Source organism: Hydra vulgaris, chromosome 02 (assembly GCF_038396675.1).
Source record: "Hydra vulgaris chromosome 02, alternate assembly HydraT2T_AEP".
Lineage (NCBI taxonomy): Eukaryota > Metazoa > Cnidaria > Hydrozoa > Anthoathecata > Hydridae > Hydra > Hydra vulgaris.
In genome coordinates, this window is record NC_088921.1 from 52,205,737 (window position 1) to 52,230,616 (window position 24,880).

Here is a 24,880-nt window from a genome sequence, read left to right on the forward strand (position 1 = left end):
ATGTTGTAGCACAAGTGAGATCCTTTTCAAGCTCAAATGCCCCTCCAATTTTTCATAGAGTGTTAGCTTCTTATTACGACAAGAATAAATGATAGTAGGGAAGAACAGGGTGAGATGGGACAAAAAATTTGCTTGCGTGCTGCGCTTTAAATTTTCCACAAAAACCATACAAATTGGTTTAAAACTATAGCCCAATGAATTGTCATGTTAAATTATTGCAAAACCCATTATTTAACCATCAAATTAAGTTCAAGGGCTTGGTTTTTTAAAGTGGCACTGTTTGTCCCATGTCACTCCATGTTGGGGTGAAATGGGACAATGGTTGGGGAAAATAGGACAAAAATAGAAACAAATGATTTTAAGCATTATTTTATTGTTTATTCTACTCCTTATAAAACATAACAGTACACAAAGTTTATTTATGTTTAACTAAAATAAAATACCATTCTAAATGCATTTGTAACTTTGTTCAACAGGTTGCTTGATGTTTAAATTGAGTCAAAATTACGTTTATGACTGAGGGCGTAACTTGTTTTCTTTTTCTTATCTTTATCTTCTTTTTTTCTTTTACATTCTGATAAACTTTCAACTAGTTCATTTCTCGTTGGTGTGTCAGTCAATACCAGAGACCTAGAACATTTTCTTTTTGCACTTTTTCTCTTTGCCACCCCTTCACCCACTTTTGGAAATGGTCTTATATCTTCTGCTGTCCAATGGTAGGCAGAAGTGCTGATTTGCTGTTTCTTTTTATTAATAACTTCAGATACAACACACTATGATGTAGGCATTGTTTGTTTGTCGGAATTGTCATTTGCTGGAATTGGTCGATCAGATACATAAGAACATAAAAAGTCGACATTACTGAAAACATATGGATCGTACGGGAAAATGCCAGCTGCTTTAAAACCATTATGAATGTTTCGGGAAGTAAAGGCTCTCGTATAAGTTATTCCTAAATTTTCAGAAATGTCATATATCGTCATAGGAGTATTTGGATGTGCCTTTAACCATGAATCACATGCTGAATTGTAAAATTTCTTTAGTGGCCAAATGATCTGTCAAGTGGTTGGAGTTTGTCAAGGCAATGTCAAGAGTACAACATTGCTTTCCTTAGCTTTATCCATCAGTTCAATCGATATATGAGTTTTGTGGTTGTCCATTATTAAAAGTAATGGATGATCCTTGCTAGGATGTTCATTCTCCACAAAATGATCAAACCATTTCAAAAAAATTTCTGTGTTTATCCATCCACTAGGATTAGCATCACCTTTTGAACCTGTTGGTGCACCTTTAAGCATATGACTACGAAAGTGGACACGAGGAAATATCAAAAACGGTGGAATAAAATTTCCAAGGGCAATAATGCAACCCACCATTGTAACTAAGGTTCCCCTTTCAGCAGAAGTTACCTGTCCTACTTGCTTTACTCCATTACCAGCAATCAATTTCACTGGCTTATGAACAGTTGTCAGACCTGTTTCATCAATATTGTAAATGCAATCAGCAGAAAAGTTATAGCGCTTCTGCACACTGTCGAGGTTTTTGAAGAAAGTATATACATTTGTGCTATTGAAACTAGTTATTCGACTGAGGCTGGTAGCTTCTGGCGTACGAATAGATAATTTTGTACGATTTAAGAATAAATAAAACCATTCAGTTCCAGCTGTTTCACTCTTTTTCCAGTTTTCTGGTATTTTAATGTCATTTTTAATTGCATATTGGTATGCAAGTTGTTTTGTTTCTCTAACATCAAGTTCATAATGGATATTAGATGCTTGACGAAGATATATTGAAAGTTTATCTTCTTGTGTCTTATTAAAAATATATTTATGCTGTTCATCAAAGTATAAGTTACTGTAAGAAGTTTCTTTATTAACCTTTATTTTCCGCTGTAAACTTGATTTTGAAATCGTATACTCTTGTGCAGCTGCTCGTAGTGATAAACTGCCAGATTCGACAGCCATCATAGCAGCTTTTATTGTATGAGCATCAGGCTTTAACCGAATTGTTACTTGGCATCTGAAAAATTATTACTCATATTACTCACTCCATTATTTAAAAAAATTATGCTCTTTTTTATTGCATTAACCAAAATCCAGATTAGGCTATAAATTTTAAATTTATTTTAATGAAAATAAAATAGTATCACAACCCTATAAAACTTATAATGTGATTAAATTTAATAAGGCTAATAGTGAAGAACTTTATTTAAACTGAATTTAAAATACAAAAATGATTGGCATTAAAACAATACTTACTGTGAAAGATGTCTTCAGGACAAAGTAACAAAAAAATCCAATATAACAATTATTATTTTCTATGATAAAAAACACTTTACTATAAAGTAAACATTGAAATCTTATCGTAAACATAAACATAATTTTCTGTTCACTTGCTTTTTTACAAAAATATTGATTATAAAAGTTAAAGTACAGTAAATTAAAAAAATGATAAAATTGAACAGTGTCCCATTTCACCCCAATTCTCCTGTCCCAAGTCACCCCATCACTAGTAGGTGTGAGAAAACCTTTATTTTATATAGTTCTCGTTGCCATATGCTAATCATATTTTTTCAGTAGTTAAATAAAACAATAGTGAATAATTAAAAACCATAAACGTAAAAATATATGCAAACAACACATAAATATTTAATATTAATGATGTCTTCAAAATCCAGGAAAATTGTTAGATTTTTACATATTCGCAAATATCCGAAAAAAAAAATACTTCTGAAACTTAAAAAATACAATATTATGAAGAAGCTATTGCAAACTTATAACATATATAAAAAACTTTTGCTTTATTAAATTTTTCACTGAAATATTGCCAAGTCCCATCTCACCCCATGTCCCATCTCACCCCGTTCTCCCCTATTATCAGCAAACAAAACCACCTTAGATGCGAGAACATCTAGAAGATTATTAATGTAAATTAAAAAGAGTATAGGGCCAATGATAGAACCATATGGGACCCCTGAAGTTACAGGACTTGAAGAAGAGTGCTTTCCATCGAGGACAACTTTTATACTACGATTGGAAAGGAAGGATTCAAAATTCTTAAAGATGTTACCAGATACACCATACGAAGAAAGCTTATGGAGAAGACCAGCATGCCAAATCTTATCAAAAGCTTTAGAAATGTCAAGAGCGATGGCCTTAACCTCTTCACCTTTATCTAATGCACAATAATATCTATCGGTTATTACTGTTAGCAAATCAGCTGTAGAACGAGAAGGTCAAAGTCCATATTGATGATCAGAAACTAAGTTATTAGATTCAAGATGAGAGATTAAGTGTTTATTAATTAAAGATTCAAAAACCTTGCTTATTATAGAAAAAAGACTAATGGGACGGTAGTTAGACGAATCATTTTTTTTTTTTTAATTAGGTGCCCAAAGAAGTCCTTACGGTCTTATTAAAGAGCACCACGGATGAGGATTTAATTGGAAGTTCACGCGTCCTTCCTAACCGATGTTGCAAACTTGCCCAGAGGTGTGGTTTGAACCACGGATCCTTTGTTTCTGAGGCAAGTACGCTGCCACTGCGTTACGCTCTCCAGAATTGTTGAAAATAGGGATAAAAGATGCTGCTTTCCAGCAGGTTGGAAAATATGACTCTGATAAGCACTTATTAAATAGTTTTGATAGTACAGACGACAGCTCCGGAGAATACTTCTGCAAGACTAAAACAGGTATGATGTCTGGGCCACGAGCTGTAGAAGAGTCTAAACAGGAAATCACTTTACATGCAGAAGTTGGAGTGATACAAATGTCAAGCAATGGATCAACCTGTTTGACGGCTATATCAGGTAGAACGCAACTAGTGAAATCAAGAGATGATATTGATGAAAAGTTCTCAGCAAACAGATTGACTTTGTTTTTAGGTGAGGTGACAAAGTCTGAACGATACAAGAGAGATGGAATAATAGATTTGCCCTTATTATTGGTAGTTAAAAAAGTTGTTTAAAATAAGAGAACGTGCTGAGTTTTTATAAACGAATATAATATCAAATTTTATACATTAAGAAAAAAAATTGAGTTTTTAAAATATCTGCAACATACTTTTTCCCGTTATCCAAAACTACTTCAGGAGCGTTCAATAACATTTAATATTTAAAATTTGATTCTTTGTGAACCCTCAATTCAGATACCTTACTTATTTTAGCTATAAAAAAGTAGATTTATTATTTACATTAAAGTAATTTATACCTTTAAAAAATAAAAATAATGTATACATCAGTTTATACATCAAATATAAAAGATAATAAAATTACTCTAAAAAAAATTCCTAAAAAATATTATATTATATATGTTGGGGAGAGTGGGGAGAAGTGTCCTACTTCTCCCAACTCTCCCTAACATATATAATATAATATTTTATTTTATTTATATATTTATTAAACACCCACTATACAAGTATACAAGGTAAATTAGAGTTTTATACATGATAATTATAAAAATCCTTGAATTATTATTATTATTATTTTATTATTATCATCTAGGAATATTTTTTTCAAGAATATCCTTGAAGATTGTTCTTTGTTCTTTTGAGTTCCAGCATTCAACTGCACATTTTAGAGTTTGAAGATCCGTTTCAGGAATTAAATTTTTTAAGCCAATAATTTTTATTTTTTTTTTACTTTGAATTATTTTCTCCAGATTTAGTTCATGTTTATTACACAAACCCTTGATACTATCTAAAAAAGGTTGTGGGGCTGTTTTGTTTTCCGGCTGCGACTTAATAATATTAAATGTAATTTTATTGTCCGTTAATAGTCCGTAAATAGTCCGTTAATAGTCCGTAATAGTTCGTTAAAGAGGTTTTTTAATGATATTTTTTTGTAGAATATTTGTGGATTGTTATGTAATATAAATTTACGTGAAATTTGTAAAATGCAAAGTTTGAATTGAAGTGATAGAAGAGTTTGATTCAGAGTCAAAATAAAATAAAACAATCATTTAAATGATTGTTTTATTTTATTTCGATGCATTTTATTTCGATACTTATTTTATACTCGTCGCATTTAAATAATACAGTTCGTCTTGATCTTAAATGTTTCCCACATGAACCTTCAGAAAATAAACAGCATTTTGTATAATCAACATTATTATGTTCAGTCATATTATATAAAATGAATGAATATAATAATGTTGATTATAAAAAATGCTATTTATTTTCTGAAGGTTCATGTGGGAAACATTTAAGATCAAGACGAACTGGATTATTTAAATTCGACGAGTTAACACAAGTGTTTGCTGATGGTTTTACCAAAAAACAGGTAACTTTTATATGGATATTATAATATCCATAAAAAAAAAAAAAATCAAAAAAACATTCATATATAGGTAGCACTGCATCGAACGAGTTTACTGGTGCAACAAGTACCCGATACATTGTCATTGTCCTAGTTTTATACTTTAAAAATTGCAAATAAAAAAAAACAACTAATTAATTTCTTATACTGAATATATAATACTAGCTTTGAAAAAGCAATCAGCAAAATTGTCTAAAATTAATTATTTAACAATATGGTTTCATTTTACAAAGTATCAGCCGTATTAAAACATAGATATCAGGAAAAAGCATACAGTTAAAATATTTAGTAAACTTAGACAAATACCGGCTTTTAATTATCTTATTAATAAATTCTGTAAACTTGCTTTTCATAAGTTACGATGCAGAAATATAAAATTTATTACTTATTTTTATATTTATTACAATTTAAACCTACGTGTTGTAATAATCATAATACGAATTTTTTTGTTAATTATTCATTTATACATACGTAGAAAGGTTAACAATAAGCTTTTTTGTCCAAATAGACATAAAATTTTTGACAAAATTTATTTTGGCATTTTAATTTAAAATGGCCATCATTTTGGGAACCATATTAGTTTGTTTTTCACAAATATTTAAAATTTTTAACTTTCTGTTTCCAGGGCTAGAAATAATTTTCTGAGCTACGATTAATTTCTGAAAAAGTTATGCTTAAAAGCAATAAAACTGAATTTACAAATAAAGAGTCTAATAAAAAAAAAACAATCTCTTTGATTATTGCTTAATCTTTAAGACTATCGATCCTAAATCGATCCTTATCGCCTAATCTTTAAGACTATCAACCCTAAAACCAAAGCAATACCGACTATTACATATATTTTCGAAGAATCAAACAATGCAAAATACGCTTTGGCTTTACCAAAAAACGAACTATTTTCATTTGAAGGATTTTCATGCGTTTTAGCTTTACCAAAACACGAACTATTTTCATTTGAAGGGTTTTCATGCGCTTTAGCTTTACCAAAAAACGAACTATTTTCATTTGAAGGATTTTCATGCGTTTTAGCTTTACCAAAACACGAACTATTTTCATTTGAAGGGTTTTCATGCGTTTTAGCTTTACCAAAACACGAACTATTTTCATTTGAAGGGTTTTCATGCGTTTTAGCTTTACCAAAACACGAACTATTTTCATTTGAAGGGTTTTCATGCGTTTTAGCTTTACCAAAACACGAACTATTTTCATTTGAAGGGTTTTCATACGCTTTAGCTTTATTAAAAAACGAACTATTTTCATTTGAAGGCTTTTCATTTACTACTTCACTTTCCATATCTTGTAAAATGTCATTAGCATGTGAAATAGCTTTTTTATCTTTCCGAATAAGTTTCCAAATTTCTTGAAAAATTTCTATAGTGTTGCTTATGATAGTTGCTACATCTTGACATATCTCTAAATTATTTCCTGAACCTTTACGTAACCGCAGAGCACAAATAAACGTTTCACAAACCTTTAAAGTATACTTTTGGACCAAAACCAAATCATCGCTAATGTTTGATACGTCTGTATTATTAACTTTTGTTTTGAAAAGTTCAATGCATTCGATTGATTGGTTTACATCATTATCACTCATCAACTGCAGTCCTTTAGGTGTGAAATTTGGAATAGATGTAAGAAAGTTATTTGATAGCAGAAGAGGTAAATCCATTTTTTCTAAAACTTTAAACAAAATTAAAAAGTATTATTAAATGCAATACAATTAAAGTAATTATAGTTATTCGTGTATTTAAATGTTTAAATTGTTTATTAAATATTACAATAATAAATCTTTCAAATGTTAAAAAATGCAGTTTGTTGCAAAATTGATTGTAATTTTTAACTATAGAATATAACCTAAAAATAAATAGTTTGAGGATTCGTTTTATATGATATTTTGGTGACGTGAAGGCTGTAGATAAAAGTTGAATGCGAATTAATAAAAACATATATCAACTTTTAGATCCATAATGGCAGATAGATGAATTTAGATTTTAGAATTAATAAACCGATCAGAATTACTCAATCCGCTTCATCTCTGATGTATAATATAACAGTATAATAACAACAACTTTATGTAACGAATATTTTTTGAAAAGCAAAATAAAAAGAGACATTTCTGATCACTTCCCTGTTTTATTATCTATTAATATTAAAAGATCACCTTATACAAATAAAGTTTTTGTTAAACGTATTTTTAATAAAAAAATTTTATTATATAATAATGTAAATGCGGAATAAATATGTTGTTCAACTATTCGATTAATCCAACAAATTATATATTATTCTCTATCAATACAATTTATTGATTAAGAATAATATACAATTTGTTGTTTTAATCGAATAATTGAACAACATATTGATTCAGCTTTCATATTAAAAAGTTGAATAATACGTCCCAATATAATTCATTTGAACTAATTTTTTAAGTTAAAATGCGCTTTTAAAAAGAAGAGTTTAAATGCTCTTTTAAAAAACTAAAACCAAACAAATCAGTTGGTGCTGATGAATAATACCAATGTAAATGCTTCTTAAAAAATTTGAAGTTATAAAGATGTTCTTTCTGTTTTTTCAGATAAGGAATATCTCCTAAGCAAATAAAAATAGCGAAGATGATTTCTATATTTAAAGGAGGAGATTAAACAAATGTTAGCAACTATTGTACCATATTTATTACATCCACATTTTTAAAAATCTTGGAGAGAATTTTAATTAACAGATTTTTATAATCATTTACCTAATAACAGCTTAATATCAGTATGGGTTCAAAAAAAAAAAAAAATTCAACCGGGCATGCTGTGGAGTGTAATTTGTACACAAGAGTTCTTCATTTTACAAGTGGTATAATCAGAGTTGTACCTAGCATTTAAAACAGGGAATGTAATCGTCAATTTTTACATTTAAAAATTACTCTTATTTTCTTTTTTGAAAAAAAAAAAGATTTTTATTTGAAAAACTTTAAAGTTATTTTTACATCCTAACTTGCAAAACATGCTAAAAGAAGTAAATAAAAATATATTTTGAAAGAATGTATAAACTTTTCTTAGCATAAATAACTTATATATGTTATTTTAAACTTATATAAACTTAAAATAACTTATAAATAAGTTATTTTAAATCTATACAAAGATTTTGAAAAGCATACACAAATAACAAAAAGAAATGTATAAAACGCACAACGACATTAATAATATCTGAATTTAATAGATCTTTAAGTTGTTATAGAACATTTTTTAACCCTTTTTTTACAACTTTTTACTTTTTCACTTTTTAAATCATATTTTCTTTCGTTCAAAATGTTGGCAAAAGCTTGGTCAGTGGCGTCTAGTACATTTTCTGCCTAAATCTTTACCTCACATGCGAGCTCTGTCATTTCAGTGAGAAATAAATAGTCTGTATTTTTCCCTTCTTTTATTATTAAAGAGCACTTAACTCAAAGTTTACACAGTTTTTCAAATTTGACCACTGAATTTGAAAACATTGTTTCTTTTTCCATTAAATTATCATCACTTGGTTGGGGTTCTACTAACAGAGTTTGATCACAGAAATCCAGAACTCCAGACACTGCTATTATTCAATTATTTTTGTTATCAAGGTTTTCACAACTCTTACTTATTGGCTCTCATTTAATTTCTGATAATTTATATTCAATTGTTTCAGAGATTTTAGTCTAGCTTTAATTGCTGCTTATTTAATTTGTAATGTTGGATGGGCTAAGTTTTCGAATTAATTTTAGACTAACTTATTTTACAGCATAATTGGTAATTCATTTCATAGTTGGTTCCGTGATGTGTAATACTTCGCATACGATATCCCATTAAGATTTCTGATATGATCAAAATTACAAACTCGACTACGCGACAGGCAATGATCAAAATCAAAAAATTGAATTAGAACAGTTTTTAACCTTGCACTCTATATCTTTTAAATCTGGGATGCGGCATCTTGAATGCAATTTCTATGTTAACTACAAAGTTAATGTAAATTTTCGATAGTGGTCAATAAATTATATGCAAAAGTGGTCAAAAAAATTTTTGCTTTAAATGTATATATTAAATAGTAATAGGATTAACACATTTTGCGTAGACAAAACATAACACTTAATTCTAAACGGAGATAGTTTGTCTTTTTTTTATTACTTACATGTTGCTTTAAGAATCCATCAAAATCCCAAAGCATTTTGTTGCACTACATTTGATGTCGGATTGCGGCCATTTTTTGACAATGACAATTTGTCAATACGCTTCTACATGTTGATCCAGATTAGACCTTGACAAATAATAAATAATAATATAATAAATAAAAATATGTAGCAAGGTTAACAATTTGCTTTTTTTTGTCGAATCAGACTAAAATGTTTTAAGAAAGTTTACTTTTACCAAATTGTATACCATTTTAATTGAAAATGGTATACAATTTGGCAGCCACATTAGTTTGTTTTTTACAAATATTTAAAACTTTATGCTTTCCAAATATTTCCAGGGACACAAATATTTTCCTGGACTACGATTAATTATCCAAAAAAGTACGGTCTAAAGCGATAATACTCTAAATTTCTAATATATAATTTCATATACATATATATATATATATATATTTATATTATTTTATTACTTTAATTATCGATTAATCTTAAAAACTCTCAGTTCTAAAAACATACTACTATTAAATATATTTTCTCAGGATCAAGCGATGCAAAAAACGTATTTACTTTGCCAAAAAACGAACTATTTTCATTTGAAGTGTTTTCATTTACTACTGCACTTTTCATCTTTTGTGAAATTAGCTTTTTTATCTTTCTGAATATTCGAAGTTTCTTGAAAAATTTCTTTAGTGTTGCTTATGATAGTTGCTAAATTTAAATCATCAGCATAAAATTACACTTTATCAGCATACATTTTACAATTCGTTGATAACTCATTCGGTAAGTCGTTTATATAAACAGTAAACATAGGCGGACCCAAAACAGCCTTGCGGTACTCCACTTGTAACTGGAGACCAATTTGAAAAATCGCCGTTGCAGACAACGCGTTGCTCTCTGTTACATACAAAATTTTTGAGCCATCTTATTGCTTTATAGTTATATCCATAATTTTTTAGGTTAAGACACAACCTGTTGTGAGGCACGGAATCGAAAGCTTTTTTCATATCTAGGAAAATGATATCTACTGGTAAATTATCTTCCATTGCCTGAGTTATTAGATCCATATATTTTATAAGATTTGTACAACAGTTTTTTTTTGTCTAAATGCGACATGAATGTTGCTTTTAAGAGTTTCATTACATTACTTAAAACTGAAGTAAGTGATACTGGTCGATAACTTGATAAATCCGATTTATCTCCACTTTTAAATAATGGTGTTAAACTAGCATTTAACAACATCGATGGTATTATTCCAGTGTCATACGATTTATTAAAAATAAGTGACAAAGGAAGTGAAAACACTTCTGCGCAACACTTTAAAGGAAATGAACAAACTCCATCTACTCTTGTACATTTATTTGGATTTAGTGACTTCAGGTGAAAATGTAGGGTCATCACATATGTTTGTCCTACTTTTAAAGAATGGTATACTTTTATTAATTTCCTTGGTGAAAACAGAGCTAAAATAGTTAATAAAAGAATTTGCTATCGATAAATAGTTTGTTTCAAGTTTGCCTTTTACATTTCATGCGTTAATTCCTTCTTTAACTTTTAATTTTTTGTTTATATATGCATAAATTGCTTTTGGGTTTTTTTAACGTTTAAGGTGATGGTTGTTATATATATTTTAATTTGGTTATTATTTTCTTATCTTACTTTATTTCTAACTGATTTGTATTCTGATACATTTAAAAAACGATTGGGTAAACATTTTCTCCAGAGGATTCCTTTCTTTCTAATTAACTTTAAGTTAGTGTTAATCCAAGGCGCTTTAGTTTTACCAGCCCCCTTGGTAATTGTTGGAATGAAATATATATTAGTCCTTAATTGTAAATATCAACAAATTTGTTGTATGAAACATTAGCATCTAAATTTTTGAATTCAAGATGCCAGCCATAGCTATTTAGCATATCGGAAAAAACATTATAATTGCCGTATATGTACAGAGTTAGATTTTTTCTTTTACTGTTTCTGTTTTTTTTTTTAATTATTCCTAAAACAATACAAAAACTTTAGAAACTGATGACCGTGACTAAGTGCACCCAAAGTATGAAAATGATTCAAATAAATTATTCTTTTGTTTGATTTTGTTAATATTAGGTGAAAAACATTAGTGGATTTAATTTTATTAATTTGAAAAGTTGGTTTAATTACGTTTTGTGTTATAAAACAGTTATTTAAGCATTTTAAGAACTCTTGAGCAGGAATATCTGAACTATTATATATAACCATTTAATAAAAAAGTAGTTAAAATCTCAACATATCAATAGACCGAAATACTTACTTTTTATCAATAGGTTGTAACTTCTTTTAATTGAATTTATTATTTTTAGATTATATTTATAGCCAATTGTACCTGGCCTATAAATGCATCCGCAAAGTATCTTTTCGTTGCCAATATGCAATGATGTCCAAGTTTGCTCCAAGTCGTCATCATTTAACATTTTATCAGAAAGTGTAATAGATTTAATATTTTCTTTGACATATATGCATACTCCCCCTTCTCGTTTACCTACTCGATCTTTGCGAAATATATTATAACCGGCAACATTACTTAATGACATTTCATTAAACCACGTTTAGCATTTGTATACTGACATTATAAAAAATTTTCTGTTACGTTATTATTAATTGTTGGCTTTTTTGTATTTTTAGATAATGTTTACTGACTCAATTGATTTAGTCTCGTAATTTTTTTTTTTTAATATTTCATTGATGATTTTTTTGTTCCTGTCGGTTGATTTAGGACAATCGATTTTGTTACTCTTAAAGTTTTTTGGTAATTGCTATACTGAGCAATTCCACGACCGTCACAGCGTGACACCCGTCATTTTTTTTGTCTTAAGCCTTTAATATTTTAATATTAAAATAGATATAAGAAGAATTTTTTTTGCTTTTTAGTTAGCTCATAACAGGTGCTACAAAAAACAAGAAAAAAAATTTGGGTGGATATATTGGCCTCTCATTCATGCAAGAAAATATAAAACGTCACAGCGTGACCAATATTTTCTCATTGTTTTTTAGTTTTTAGATCAACACCGTGATTCAGCTAATATAGATAAACTGAATTATTAACTTGGCATTAAACAAAAAGTTTAGACATTACTCTTACAAGTTTTATAGCTAAATTACATTTTTTAAATTAAATTTTAAACAGGCGCACCTTTAATTAACTAGTGATAAACGTCACAGCGTGACCAGACAGATTTAGGTAGTTATAAACCAGATAAATGGGCTGTTTTTAATAAATTTAAAACTTAGTAGAGAGGTATTAGAAAAATATATCATTACATCTTCATAAAAATAGTTCTTATATAGTATTCTTCAGAACACGCCCATACTATATCAGTGTCTAATCGTGTCCATATTATATTGCTGTCATATGAACAACGTTTTAAAGTTTTTTAGTGATTTTATTTGTAGACATAAGTTGTTTGACTAAATACTTGGCACTAGAATAGGATGGCATTTGTATTTTCCCATTATTGTTGTTAATTAGGTTCGCTTCAAATATTCCTGGTTTTGCTGTTGTTTATGTAAATAACTCATCAATTTTAAATTTTTAAATTGTATTTATAATATCTTCTATAGAAACAAAATAGACATTGAAATTAGTCTCATTTTTAACAGCTTCATGAAAAGTTATGGCATCAGTTATTATATGTTTTCTCTGCATTATTTTTTGCGTTGCTATTCTTTTAACGGTCCCACCAATAGCATGTACCGATCCTTTCCCATGTGAAGCAGCAAAAAAGTTTCAGAATAATTTTAAATCATGCTGCTCTTCCAACCAGGGTATTGCTGATGCAATAAAACGATATTTAAATTAATTATTTGGCTCGTCTGTTTAAATCTGTAGTATTTTAACACTTGATTCAATATGGTTAGATAATAATTTATGAACAAATACAAGAATAAATTTTTTTGAATGGGTTAAATCATCTGAAGCTATGACAGATGACGAGAATAAATTTTAGTACTAAAATACAGCAGTAAACACAGTAGCTTGCTTCTTGTACCAATGTGCTGACTGCACTTCATCTTGCCACAAAGTTAAAAAATTTTCAGCAAAATTCACTTGAAGGACGGCTGTGTCTGGTTTACTTTGAGGTTGGATCTTATGATCACGATGTCTTTGATTTTTTCTGTTTAATAAAATAATGCCAAATAAATGAAGCTAAAGATTTTGAAAAGGTGCTGTAAAGATCATCAACTATTCCCTTTTTTTAAATCTTTTTAATATATTCTTTTCCATTACCATCTGCAACTTTTTCCCATTGGTACCATGTAATGCATTTATTCTTGTCAATTTCATTCAAAACATATAGATCGTGAAACTTTGCAGCATCTTTGCATGTAGTACACATATTATTATAACAAATGTCTTTTTCACTATCATACACAATGCTAAGAGGAAATTCATGTGAATACAATAGAAAATTTAAATCAAACTTGTGCAGGGCTTCAAGGATAAGAATTATATTTTGATGTCGTTGACAACAATAAACATTTCTTGACATTGAACTAGACAAAAGCACACGTGATGGGCGTAAACTTGCAAACTTTGATTTTCCAACTGATTCTTCAGGATAATCACATTTAAAAACAGCATAAGCTTCAATAACATTCACATACAAATGATGTTTTTGCAGTTTTTTCTTGTTCTTTAATCTCACCACAATGGTGTCTCTTTTACCGGATGCTTGACGGGATATATCATCACGCTGGTAAAAATCAAGAACCAATTTTACAGTTAAAGCATCTAATGCATTTTAACTAAGTATTTTTTCTGGACTAGGGGTTTCATTCATTTTTGTTACAAGATTTTGTACAACTTTTGCCGTCTTTCTGGGTGATTTTGGTAGTGCTGATTCGGCTCTCTTAACAGCTTTTCCAAGAGTGCTTGAAGTTTTGTAAGAGTGTTTTTTCTTTAAATACTTTTTCGCCAAATTTTTCTAACTGCCTTTCACGATAATTCCTTTGACGTTAAGCATGAGTAAGAGACATATTAAACCCTTGAAAGATTAAAAAAAAGCAGCACAACAGTTATGGAGATGGACGTATTACATCCAAGGCTCAATGGAGTTACAACTATCCTTTACAGAGAGGCTCTATGTATCCCAAATCAGAGCCTCAAGGATAACTGAGCAAATGTTGCCTATCCAAAACATACCTATATTTCGTAGTTTTTGTAGAAAACCCAAAGAAAGGCAACTGCAAAATAATCTGCCCAATTAAAGTTGATAAAAACTAAATTGTGGTTTCAGTTAAGCAGTTTTGAATATTGTTTTAAATTTTGTTAAAAAATTGTCACACCGTGACGTCACGGCGTGACATAAAAAGATTCTAAAAATAACTTGAGCTAATTATTTTTTTAAACATGTTAGTATTTATTTAGATGTACTAGATAAAGTTCTCATTGCGCTGGAATTTTGAAATCCTAAATTTTATCGGTTGTCTTAGAAATAAAACTATTGGTACCCTAATTGTCACAGCGTGACATGTCACAGCGTGACAATAGTGGTAATAACATTTGATTAAAATAAATGGTTTTCTAAATTCGTTTCGCAATAAGTATGTTTTTATCATAATTAGCAATTATTAGTGCAGCTAAAAACCTGATTGCAATGAGCAAGACAGTTTTTGAACTTTTTATAGGTTCAATTGAACTTCGGCGATTAAAAACGATTTAAATTATCGCAAAAACGCCTATTTTTACCTTCTGTTTCAGCCCATATAATTTTTTATGATAGCGGCATACTATAACAAACTATATATTTTATGAAAGAAGAAAAGTAGAGCTTTCTACTGATATATAGTATTATGTATATTGGCTTCGTTTAATTTTTTCATTTTTTGTGAGACGGTCGTGGAATTGCTCTACTGTGATTTTCACTCGATCGTATCTGATGCTGAAGTAGTGGCGGATTACTCACTAGGCACACTAGGCACGTGCCTAGGGGCCCTGGTGTAGATTGGGCCCCAAAATTAAAAAATATTTTAAAAAATTATTTGTGAATATCAAATTTTTATTTGAAAAATATTTTCTGATTTTGTATTTAATCACTCAAGAAACGAGTATTTATTTAAAATTTTATTTTAAAACAAACGAGTGTAAAGTTTAATTTTGAAAACAAATACTACTAAAAATTTTAATTCTTAGAACACGTTAATATAAAACTTGCATTTTCAAATCATTATGCGAAACGGCTGGAATTTCTCACTCTTTGAGCACGGCAAAAATGCATTGTTTTTAAGAAAAAAGAAAATCAAACTTTTCAAACAGCCAATAGTAGTTGAGAAAAATCGTCGTAACTAACGAAAGGGTTCGTAACTATGCGCACCATTCAATGTTAACTGTAGTATTAGTATTTAAGATAAATCAAGTCGTTTCGTTTGTTTACATCGTTTACTTAACCAATAAGTTATAATTTAAATTTTATTAATAAAAAGAAAAACAGGTAAGGAAAATTAGCGTTTGATTTAATTGAAAAACAAAATTTATTTATTTACTTAATTGGATTTTAGCACCATGTAAAGGCAATATTTAAGCGGAGCTGAAGAAAGGAAATTTCATGAAAAGAAGATGAAGGAAGTTGCAAAAGGACAAATGTCATTGCTAGGATTTATTGACAAACCATTGACATCAACATCAATACCTTGATGATAATGCTATGCAAGAGGCGACAAATGCAAATGTAATACTAATGAACAAAGGGAATTTTAATGCATTGGAGGAAGAGTCTATTCCTATTAAATCTAATTATAATTTTAACTTCGACACTATTAGTACTGATCTTGCCGACTGGAAATCGTCTGAGAAACTTGACAATGCAGAATTTATAAGTTCTACTGCGCAGATAATCGGAAATAATTTTCTTTCAAAATCAATGTTTAAACGTAAAATGATAAATGGCGAAGAAATAAATCGTACTTGGTTAATTTTTTCTCCTAAGACCAAAATGTTGTATTGTGGTGTTTGCAAATTATTTTCTCCTACACCAACTGAAATGTTAATAACGGGATTTAATAATCGGAAAAATGCGGCATCGCGATTGTTATCAAATGAAAATAGTCATTTACATTCTCGTTCCTTTCAGAGTTAGTGTATTCGATCAAAAAAGCAAGATTTAAATTTTTGTAAATTCTCAATGCGAATATTCGAATCTCAATGTGACTATTCGAAAAAAGTTTCGCAAAGAATTATAGATGTTATTTTATTTTTGTGCAAATGAGGTCTAGCTCTGAGAGGACAAAATGAAATTATCGGTTCTGTTAATAATGGCAATTATTAAGGTACGTTGGAGTTGTTGGTAAAGTATGATGCTTTCCTTGCAAGTCATTGTTGTCACGGAAATGTATCGTAGTTGTCATCAACAATTTGTGATGAATTTAACAATTGGTTGACAAATAAATTACCGAAATGATTTTAAAAGAGATCAAAAAATCAAAATATTTCGGCATAATAGTAGATTCTACTCTCGACGTACAACATGTAGATCAACTTACCTTTATAATACGCAATGTAAATCCAGCCACCTTTGAAATATTTGAACGCTTTCTAAAATTTATACCAATTAAAAGCCACAAAGATAGTAGCTTAACTGAAACTGTGTTAGATTATTTATCTGAATGCAAACTTGACATAAATAACTGTCGTTTTCAAAGTCACGATAACGCTGCTAACATGTCCGGCAAGTAAAACGGACTTTAAATGAAAATTAAACAAATTAACAGTCTTGCCGAATATGTTCTATGCAGTGCACATTCCTTAAACCTTGTAGGACACACCGCAGCAAGCAAATGTTCCAAAGCCGTGTCGTTTTTTGGAATAGTAGAAAAATTGTACTGCTTTTTTGCTAATTCTACCTATCAGTGGAGTCTAATGAACAAAGAAATAACTAATTCCAAAAATGATCATGAATTTGTTATCTCCCGTCCGTTAGTTCTTAAATGGCTTTCTGAAACACGCTCGTCAGCTTGGCATGATGCTATAAAAGCCTTGAAACAACACTAAATACAAATTCTGAAAAGCTTACCAAGTAAGCTTTTCAGAATTTGTATATAGTGTTGTTTAAGGCGACTTATTAAGCAAAAGCTACTTCCAGGGAAAAGAAATACAGAATGTTCACTAACTCCACAGCAAAAATTTAACACTCAGGTGTACTTAGTAATTGTTTTTAATTTAGTTAGTAAAAGTTTAATTGTTGAAGTGGAAAAACGTTCATCATGTTATCAAAATGTTCAACTAAATTTTTCAGTTTAGTTCGATTTCAACAATAAAAATTTACTGGATAAAAGAAATCGAGCAAGATATCTTCAACAAAAATATTCTAATGATCTAGAAATTGAGTTCGAAAATGAATTGATTCACTTCCATGACCACGTAAACATTCAGATTTGTCAGAACAAACCAAATGCAGAAGTAAACATTTTTGAAATTTTAAAGATTTTTTTTTTTTTTTTTAATTTTAGGTGCCCCAAGAAGTCCTAACGGTTTTGTCACAGAGCACCGCGGAAGTGCATTTAACCAGGATGTTCACGCCTCCTTCCTTACCGTGACGCGAAAATTTGTCCAGAGCTCGTTTCGAACCTGGATCTCCTGCTTATTGAGCAAGCGCTCTAACCAGTGCGCCACGGCCGCACAATTTAAAAAATGTTATCCAAACGTGGCAATTGCTTTTAGGATATATTTAACAATAGCGTGTGGTGTCTTCAAAGATGAAAGATCATTTTCGAAGTTAGCGCTTATTAAAAATCAAAAGCGTTCTGTTATGCGCCAAGATCGATTATAAGCATTAAGCGTTATATGCATTGATCATGATTTTGTAAATGAATTAAATTATGCAGAATTGATTTCTAAATTTGCCGCGGCAAAAGCAAGAAAAGTAGATATATAAAAAAACCAAATACTTATAAATAGTTTATGAATAATTTGTTTTTCTGTGTGTAATTGTAAGCCTACTCTGTACCTCTGTTTGAAAATAAAGTACAATATATACCAATTTTCTTTTTTTATTTTTAAAATTTTTAAGTGAGTAGTGTTAGTGGGTAGAACAAAAATAATTGCATGTATTGTATTTAAGGGGGGGGGGGCAAATATAAAGTGCCTAGAGGCCCCAGACGCCCTTAATCCGGCACTGTGCTGAAATAATAGTTATTTTCATTTCATTGTTTTTTTTCAGTGTTCATTCGGTGACATCCTTCTCTTGAGAGTTTTGCTTTATGTCTTTCTGCTTCTGTAAGATCTTATAAATACTTTCGAAAACGAGTCGTATTTTAATACTTTTGAAGACTTTAAAACTTTATTTTTTTCATGTTTATATTTTAACACAACGATAAAGGTGGTTGATTTTCGTTCCTTGTTTTTAACTTGATAATGTGTTCTATATTAACATTTAAATCCATTTTATTAAAAATATTTATCACGTAGTTTTTATCCTCGTCTAATACATTATCTTTATTTTTATTTGTAGATGCTGTTAAACCAAAATTAAATATTTTTCTCGCATTTTTCGTTTCTTTTGGTTCTTTGGCTGCTGCTTTAATCTAGTTGAGTTGGTTTATTGATTTTCTCTTCTGTTTACCTTTTACGACATCAGTCCAAAGCTCAGCGCGACCTTTTTCATCATTACAATTTTTATCTTCTAACTTTTTTATTAGTTCATCTATTTTTTGTTATTTTCAGTTAACTGTCTTTAGCTTTAATTGCTTTTTCTAAAGCTGATACTCTTTTTTCTAGAGCCTTAAAAGTCAGCTTTTAAACCATAATATAAAAAATTTAAATTTTTTTTCTCATTCTCAAAAACACATCTTGTCGCGTTAAAAGCGGAAGATATATTCCGCAGAAGCGGAAGATTATATTCCACTTCAAACGTTAAGCAGAAGATTATATTCCGCTTCTATTTAATTTTAAATTGATTGCAATTTTTAATTACAAAATGTAGCCCAAAAACAAATTGTTTGAGCATTCGATTTATATGAAATTTTGGTAGCGTGCAGGCTATAAATAAAAGTTGAATGCAAATAAATAAAAACATATATATATGTTTTTATTTATTTGCATTCAAATTTCATATAAATCGAATGCTCAAACAATTTGTTTTTGGGCTACATTCTGTAATTAAATTGATATATCAATTTTTAGATCCATAATGGCAGCTAGATGAACTAAGGTTTTAGAATTAATAAACCAACCAGAATTACTCAATCCACATTATATCTGATTGATAGTGTAATAACAACAAGTCCTCCGCCCTAAACCCGCAACTGATCTGAACCTTACACGGTTCAGATCAGTTGCGGGTTTTGGGCGGAGGCGGGGAGGCTTGTTCCATGGGGGTAGTAGCCCCCCCTTAGGCCTTTATTTTCAGAAATTTTTTTTTGTAAATGAACTATTATACTGAATTGGGCTGTTATTCTAACGAATGAAGTTGACTATTATACGTAATTTTACGTATAATAGAACGTAATTGAAGTTGATTATTTCACTTAAGTACAAAAAATTACAAACAAAAGTTACTTATAAATGAAAATATGCAGACTTTTTTTTTTCTTTTTTTAAGACTTTTTTAGCCCCCTCCTTGGCGAGTGACAAAACCTGCCCCTGGTTCAGATTTTGTTACCTCATCTAAAGACAAAGCTGAATTGTTTGCTAAGAACTTTTCAATCAATTTACCAAGTGCTCAGAGATGTATACCAAGTGCAGAGAGAAATCAGAGAATATACCAAGTGCAGAGAGAAATCAGAGACTTGATTTCTAGTCTGCTGAAAAGCAGCATCTGTTATCCCAATTTTCAAAAATTCTGAAAAGCAATTTGACTTATCTAACTACCATCCCATTAGACTTCTTTCCATCATAAGCAGGGTTTTTTAATTCTTTAATTAACAAACACTTCTTCAGATTAACAAAATCTGTCATCTTGAATCTAATAACTTACTTTCTCATAATCAATATGAATTTCAATCTTCTTGTTATATTGCTGATATCTAAACGGTAACAACTGATAGGTTTTATTGTGTATAAGATATATGTGGAGAAGTTAAGGCTATTGCTCTCGTCTTCTTCTACTTCTAAAGTCTTTGATAATGTTTAGCATGCTGGTCTTCTCCATAAGCTCTATTCTTACGGTTTATCAGGTAGCAGCTTTAAGACTATTGAATTCTTCTTTATCAATCGTAGTATAAAAGTTGTCCTCGATGAACAGCACTCTTTTTCGTTTCCTGTAACTTCAGGGGCTCCTCTAGATTTTATCCTTGGCCCTATACTTTTTTTAAATTATGCGGTAGTGATGTAGTGGTAGAGCGCTTGCTTCATAAGCAAGAGGTTCCGAGTTCGATTTCCACCACGTCCCTGGTAGTTTCTCCGCGCAGCGGCCTTGTTTGTCAAGGTTAGTGTTTCGGAGTTATAGAGTTGGGAGAAGGTTATAACCACAAGTAGCCTCCTCATCTATAGTGGCCTTCTTGGCCTTGGGGAGGTGAATTACAAAAAAAAAAAAAATTTACATTTACGATCTCCCTGAAATTCTCTCATCTAAAGTGGTATTGTTTGCTGATGATGCTACTATTTGTTCTAGTCTTGATAAGAATCCAACACTCTCTGATTGCTTGGAGGAGGCATTTAAATTTGAAAAGAATCTCACTACTGCTACAGCATTGTGCTCTTAAACAGCTCGTAATCTTTAACTTAGATAAAACTCAATCTTTTTCAGCTAATTATTATCACAACAATCTAGATCAGTGTTTCCAAACAAGGGGCGTAGGAAATTTTCAGGGGGCAATTCGATTGTTTGGGGGCAATGAAAAAAAAGGACTTTTTCAGTCTAAATTAAACAACATAGTCGAATCTCCAGGAAACGTCCATTATGAAGTGGACGGATTCCAGCTAAATTTTTTTGCTGGAATACATTCGGAAAACTAAGATTTGATTCGGAAAACTAGAATTTGGACTAAGATTATCAGTTGCTTGTATCGTCCTGTCATGCGCGTAACCGTAAATTTGAAATAAAAGTACTGTGCTTATAAAAGCAGTGCTGCGATTACTAGAAGTAAAAGCAGTTGTTCGAATTTATCTTTGTTTTCAAATTTTTAATACCCTTTGTAAATAAATATAAGTGATATTTAAATATAATTGGTAAGTAAATATAATTGTAATTATATTTAATTAATTATTTAGAACTTAGATACCTCAAAAAAAAAAAAAGAAATATGTAATGATTGTTACGAAATCAATTCCCTCTGAACAATCATTTCAAACGCTAATTCGGAATAACGATTTGCAATTGCGGAATAAGAAATTCCCTTTGGAGAATTGCACGAAAACTTATTGCAAAAGTATTTCCTTGAGAGACTAATTCCGCACGAGGAATTCTCACTTAAAAGCCATAGCGCTAAACATAATAACAGTTGGAATAATAAGTCGATAAGACTACACACAGTTTATATATAACTAGTTGTTTATAATTTAATATTCAAATATAGAAATAAATATAATACAAAAAACAACGTGGATTCTCTTTTAATAATAAATAAGAATACGAAACATTACAAAATATATATTTTTAATTTCCTAATTGATTTTAAAATTTATTTTTTAGCTTATGAGTAGTGCAAGCAAGAAAAAAATTTGTCAGTACTCGAAAAAGTATTTAAAATTTGGTTTCATATCTGCTGTCCATGATGCGCGGTTACCTTTTTGTCTATTACATCAACAATGCTTGAGCGATGAATCAATGAAACCAGGTCGTCTTGAAGCACGTTTGAAGGCAAAACATAAAGATCAAATTAATTCAAATTTGAATTATTTTCAAATTTTCAAGAAAAATTATAAAAAAAGTGCAACTTTAAAGTCTCTCTTTACTGCTCATAATGTTAATATTAATCATCGCTAAATCTGGGTAAAATCATACAATAGAAGAGCAGTTAATTAAACCTTATATCAACATTTGTTAAAACTATTTTTGAAAAAGATGACCAAGACGTAAAAACCATGCCACTAAGTAACAATACTGTCTGCAGAAGAATCGACAAAATGAGTAAAGATGTTGAAATACAACTTATCGAAAAATAAAAAATAAGACTTTTTTCGGTGCAAATGGACGAATCAACATTGAGAGACAGCGAAGCAGTATTGCTTACATATGTCAGATACATTGATAATAATGATTTTGCTGAAGAAATGTTATTTGGTAAATCATTAAAAAACAGCACTACCGCCAAAGATATATATAGTACTCTAAAAAGTTACTTAGATACGAATAAAATACCGATGAAAAATATAACATCCTGTGCTGCTGATGGTGCTCCTAATATGATGGGCAAAAAAATGGTTGCTTAAAACTGATGAAAAATTTATGGAACTGTTTATACTCTTAGTGATTTTTTAAGCGACAAAACTGAAATGCAATATCTGCTTACGATCAATTCTAAAGCATATTTGAGTTTTTACCCAATATTTTTGAAAAACTAAATATATAGAATAAAGAACTTCAACGAAAAAATAAAACTCTTGTCGATGCAAAAGCGAAGATATTTTCTTTTACAGTGTCTATTGAACTATCACATTCAGCTAAATATGAAGAAGGATAGAAGATCACGGGGAGATCTAAGAAAAAAGCTAACAAAATTGGAACCCAATATAAAATCTCTTTGTAACCAGCATCAAGCACAAGGATCTCACTAAGTTTCATTTATTTTAGACTTGAATACCTGATTTATTTTATTTTATTCACTTATATATTGTTTACTATATTTTGTTTACTTGAATTTTTTTGTTTAATAAATAACTTTTTGTAATTTCTTCCTGCAGTATATCCTTTATGCTACTTATGAACAGTTTCTAATATTAAAAATTATTCATATGTAACATGGGGGACATTTTAAGTTTTTATGAGCTTTGGTGGGGCATGGTACTAAAAAGGTTGGGAAACACTGCTATAGGGGCTTTATGACAAGACTTCTATCTTCTACTTGCTCCTGTTGTTTTTAATTTCATTTTTTAAACTTTATTGATGAAAATTGTAAAACAAGAACGTTTTAAAATGTTTATAAATGACGAATAAATGTTTCTAAGCAAATCGTCAATAATATATTGTTATTATTTATATTTTATAATATCTTTTTGGTTATAATTAAATTTAAATCGGCTTGTTTATAAATGATCTAAAAGAAATTGTTATAAAATAAAACAATTCGTTAAGGTTATAATTAAGAAATTTCGCATTTAAGAAAATGTATTATTATTAATTAACATGCATATAAATTAACACAAGATAATATAAAATATACCTTGTAGTTTGACTTTTAACTTTTTTAAATTTTAACCGCGCTTAAAAAAAGTTGAACGTGAATCTGTTATCTGGATCACACTTATATAACTGTTTCATTTATCTGCTAAAAAAATATTTGTTAAGGTTAATAAAGCTAAATATTTACTTTTTTCGCTCATTTATATTAATCATAACTGTGCCATACTTGTTTATAAAGATTAATAAACAAATTTTTATACTAATGAAGCTTTTTTTATTTTATAAGTAATAGAACTATCTATATAAAGATATCTATAAACAGGGTGCGGCAGCGATTCACGAACTTTTTAGAACATTTTTCAAAATGAATTTTTAAAGCACTAAAAAATTATATTGGAATATTAATAAAAGAAAAGTTCAAGATAAATACTTTTTCCAACTTAACATTCAATTAAGGTGGTACATCTCTAAATAGTTTTCATATTTTCGATTTTTCACAAACATACTTTTTAAATAGTTTAAATATCAAAGAATTCAAAAAAGAGATTTGTTTTTGTAAAAAAAAGTTATAAATACCTAAAATGACACTTTATTTTAAGGTAGTAAAATTTCAGCGCCTAGCAACGCTCATAGCAACCATGTAAGACTCTTAGATAGGTGAATTACTCTTAGATTAGGTGAATATTTTCTAGATAAGTACACAGTGGATGTTTATACAAACTGCTATCCACTTTGTTTTTGCTCTAAAATCCATAACTTTAAACATTTTTAAACATAGTAGAGCGGAAAGCATTTTAATAATCAAGATAGGTGTGTGTTTTTTTGTTGGATTTTTCCAAGCATTTATTTATATTACGACTTTAATATGGGATCATCTGATAGAAGATAAAAGTCGAGAGCAAAGAGACGTCCAGTTAACTTAATTACAGTACAAACTTCTAGTGAAAGAAAATATACAGATATAGATAAAGTCACAACATCCACTTCTCAAAACAAATCAGCTTCTGCGAAAAAAATTAAAATGGACTCAAGCTTTCCATAATACAATTAAAAATGACTCTGAATGCTATGTTTTTATGAATACTGATATACTTGAGATATTATCAATTTTATTGGGACTTGTCCATGTTGTCAATGCAAAAAATTACAAATAAAGCATGACATTTCTGCAAAGAAAGGA

The 24,880-nt window shown here is 29.5% G+C and overlaps 2 protein-coding genes and 1 long non-coding RNA gene across 4 annotated transcripts; 1 reads left to right on the top strand and 2 right to left on the bottom strand.

The window, feature by feature from the left end:
- Nucleotides 1–1,076: 1,076 nt before the first annotated feature.
- Nucleotides 1,077–1,964, bottom strand: LOC136076132 (uncharacterized). Its single transcript, XM_065789602.1, has one exon. It carries the CDS (start codon nucleotides 1,962–1,964, stop codon nucleotides 1,077–1,079), a length of 888 nt encoding a protein of 295 aa, XP_065645674.1.
- A 3,994-nt stretch (nucleotides 1,965–5,958) lies between these two features.
- LOC136077026 (uncharacterized) lies at nucleotides 5,959–23,847 on the bottom strand. 2 transcript variants are annotated; one of them, XM_065791339.1, is made up of 3 exons: nucleotides 23,741–23,819; nucleotides 9,454–9,579; nucleotides 5,959–6,993 (listed from the first exon to the last, which is right to left on the bottom strand). In XM_065791339.1, exon 3 carries the CDS (start codon nucleotides 6,980–6,982, stop codon nucleotides 6,092–6,094), a length of 891 nt encoding a protein of 296 aa, XP_065647411.1. In that variant the 5' UTR covers nucleotides 6,983–6,993; nucleotides 9,454–9,579; nucleotides 23,741–23,819; the 3' UTR covers nucleotides 5,959–6,091. The 2 variants fall into 2 exon arrangements, with proteins under 2 accessions (XP_065647411.1, XP_065647410.1); XM_065791338.1 differs by lacking the exon at nucleotides 9,454–9,579 and having other exon boundaries at nucleotides 23,741–23,847.
- LOC136077025 (uncharacterized) lies at nucleotides 15,842–18,459 on the top strand. Its single transcript, XR_010636777.1, has 2 exons — nucleotides 15,842–15,915; nucleotides 15,983–18,459. It is a non-coding gene; the product is annotated as an uncharacterized LOC136077025 (long non-coding RNA).
- Nucleotides 23,848–24,880: the final 1,033 nt, after the last annotated feature.

Excerpts from the sequence above, each read along its gene's own strand:
- LOC136076132 (XM_065789602.1), bottom strand. The coding sequence starts at position 1,964 with ATGGCTGTCGAATCTGGCAGTTTATCACTACGAGCAGCTGCACAAGAG.
- LOC136077026 (XM_065791338.1), bottom strand. The coding sequence starts at position 6,982 with ATGGATTTACCTCTTCTGCTATCAAATAACTTTCTTACATCTATTCCA.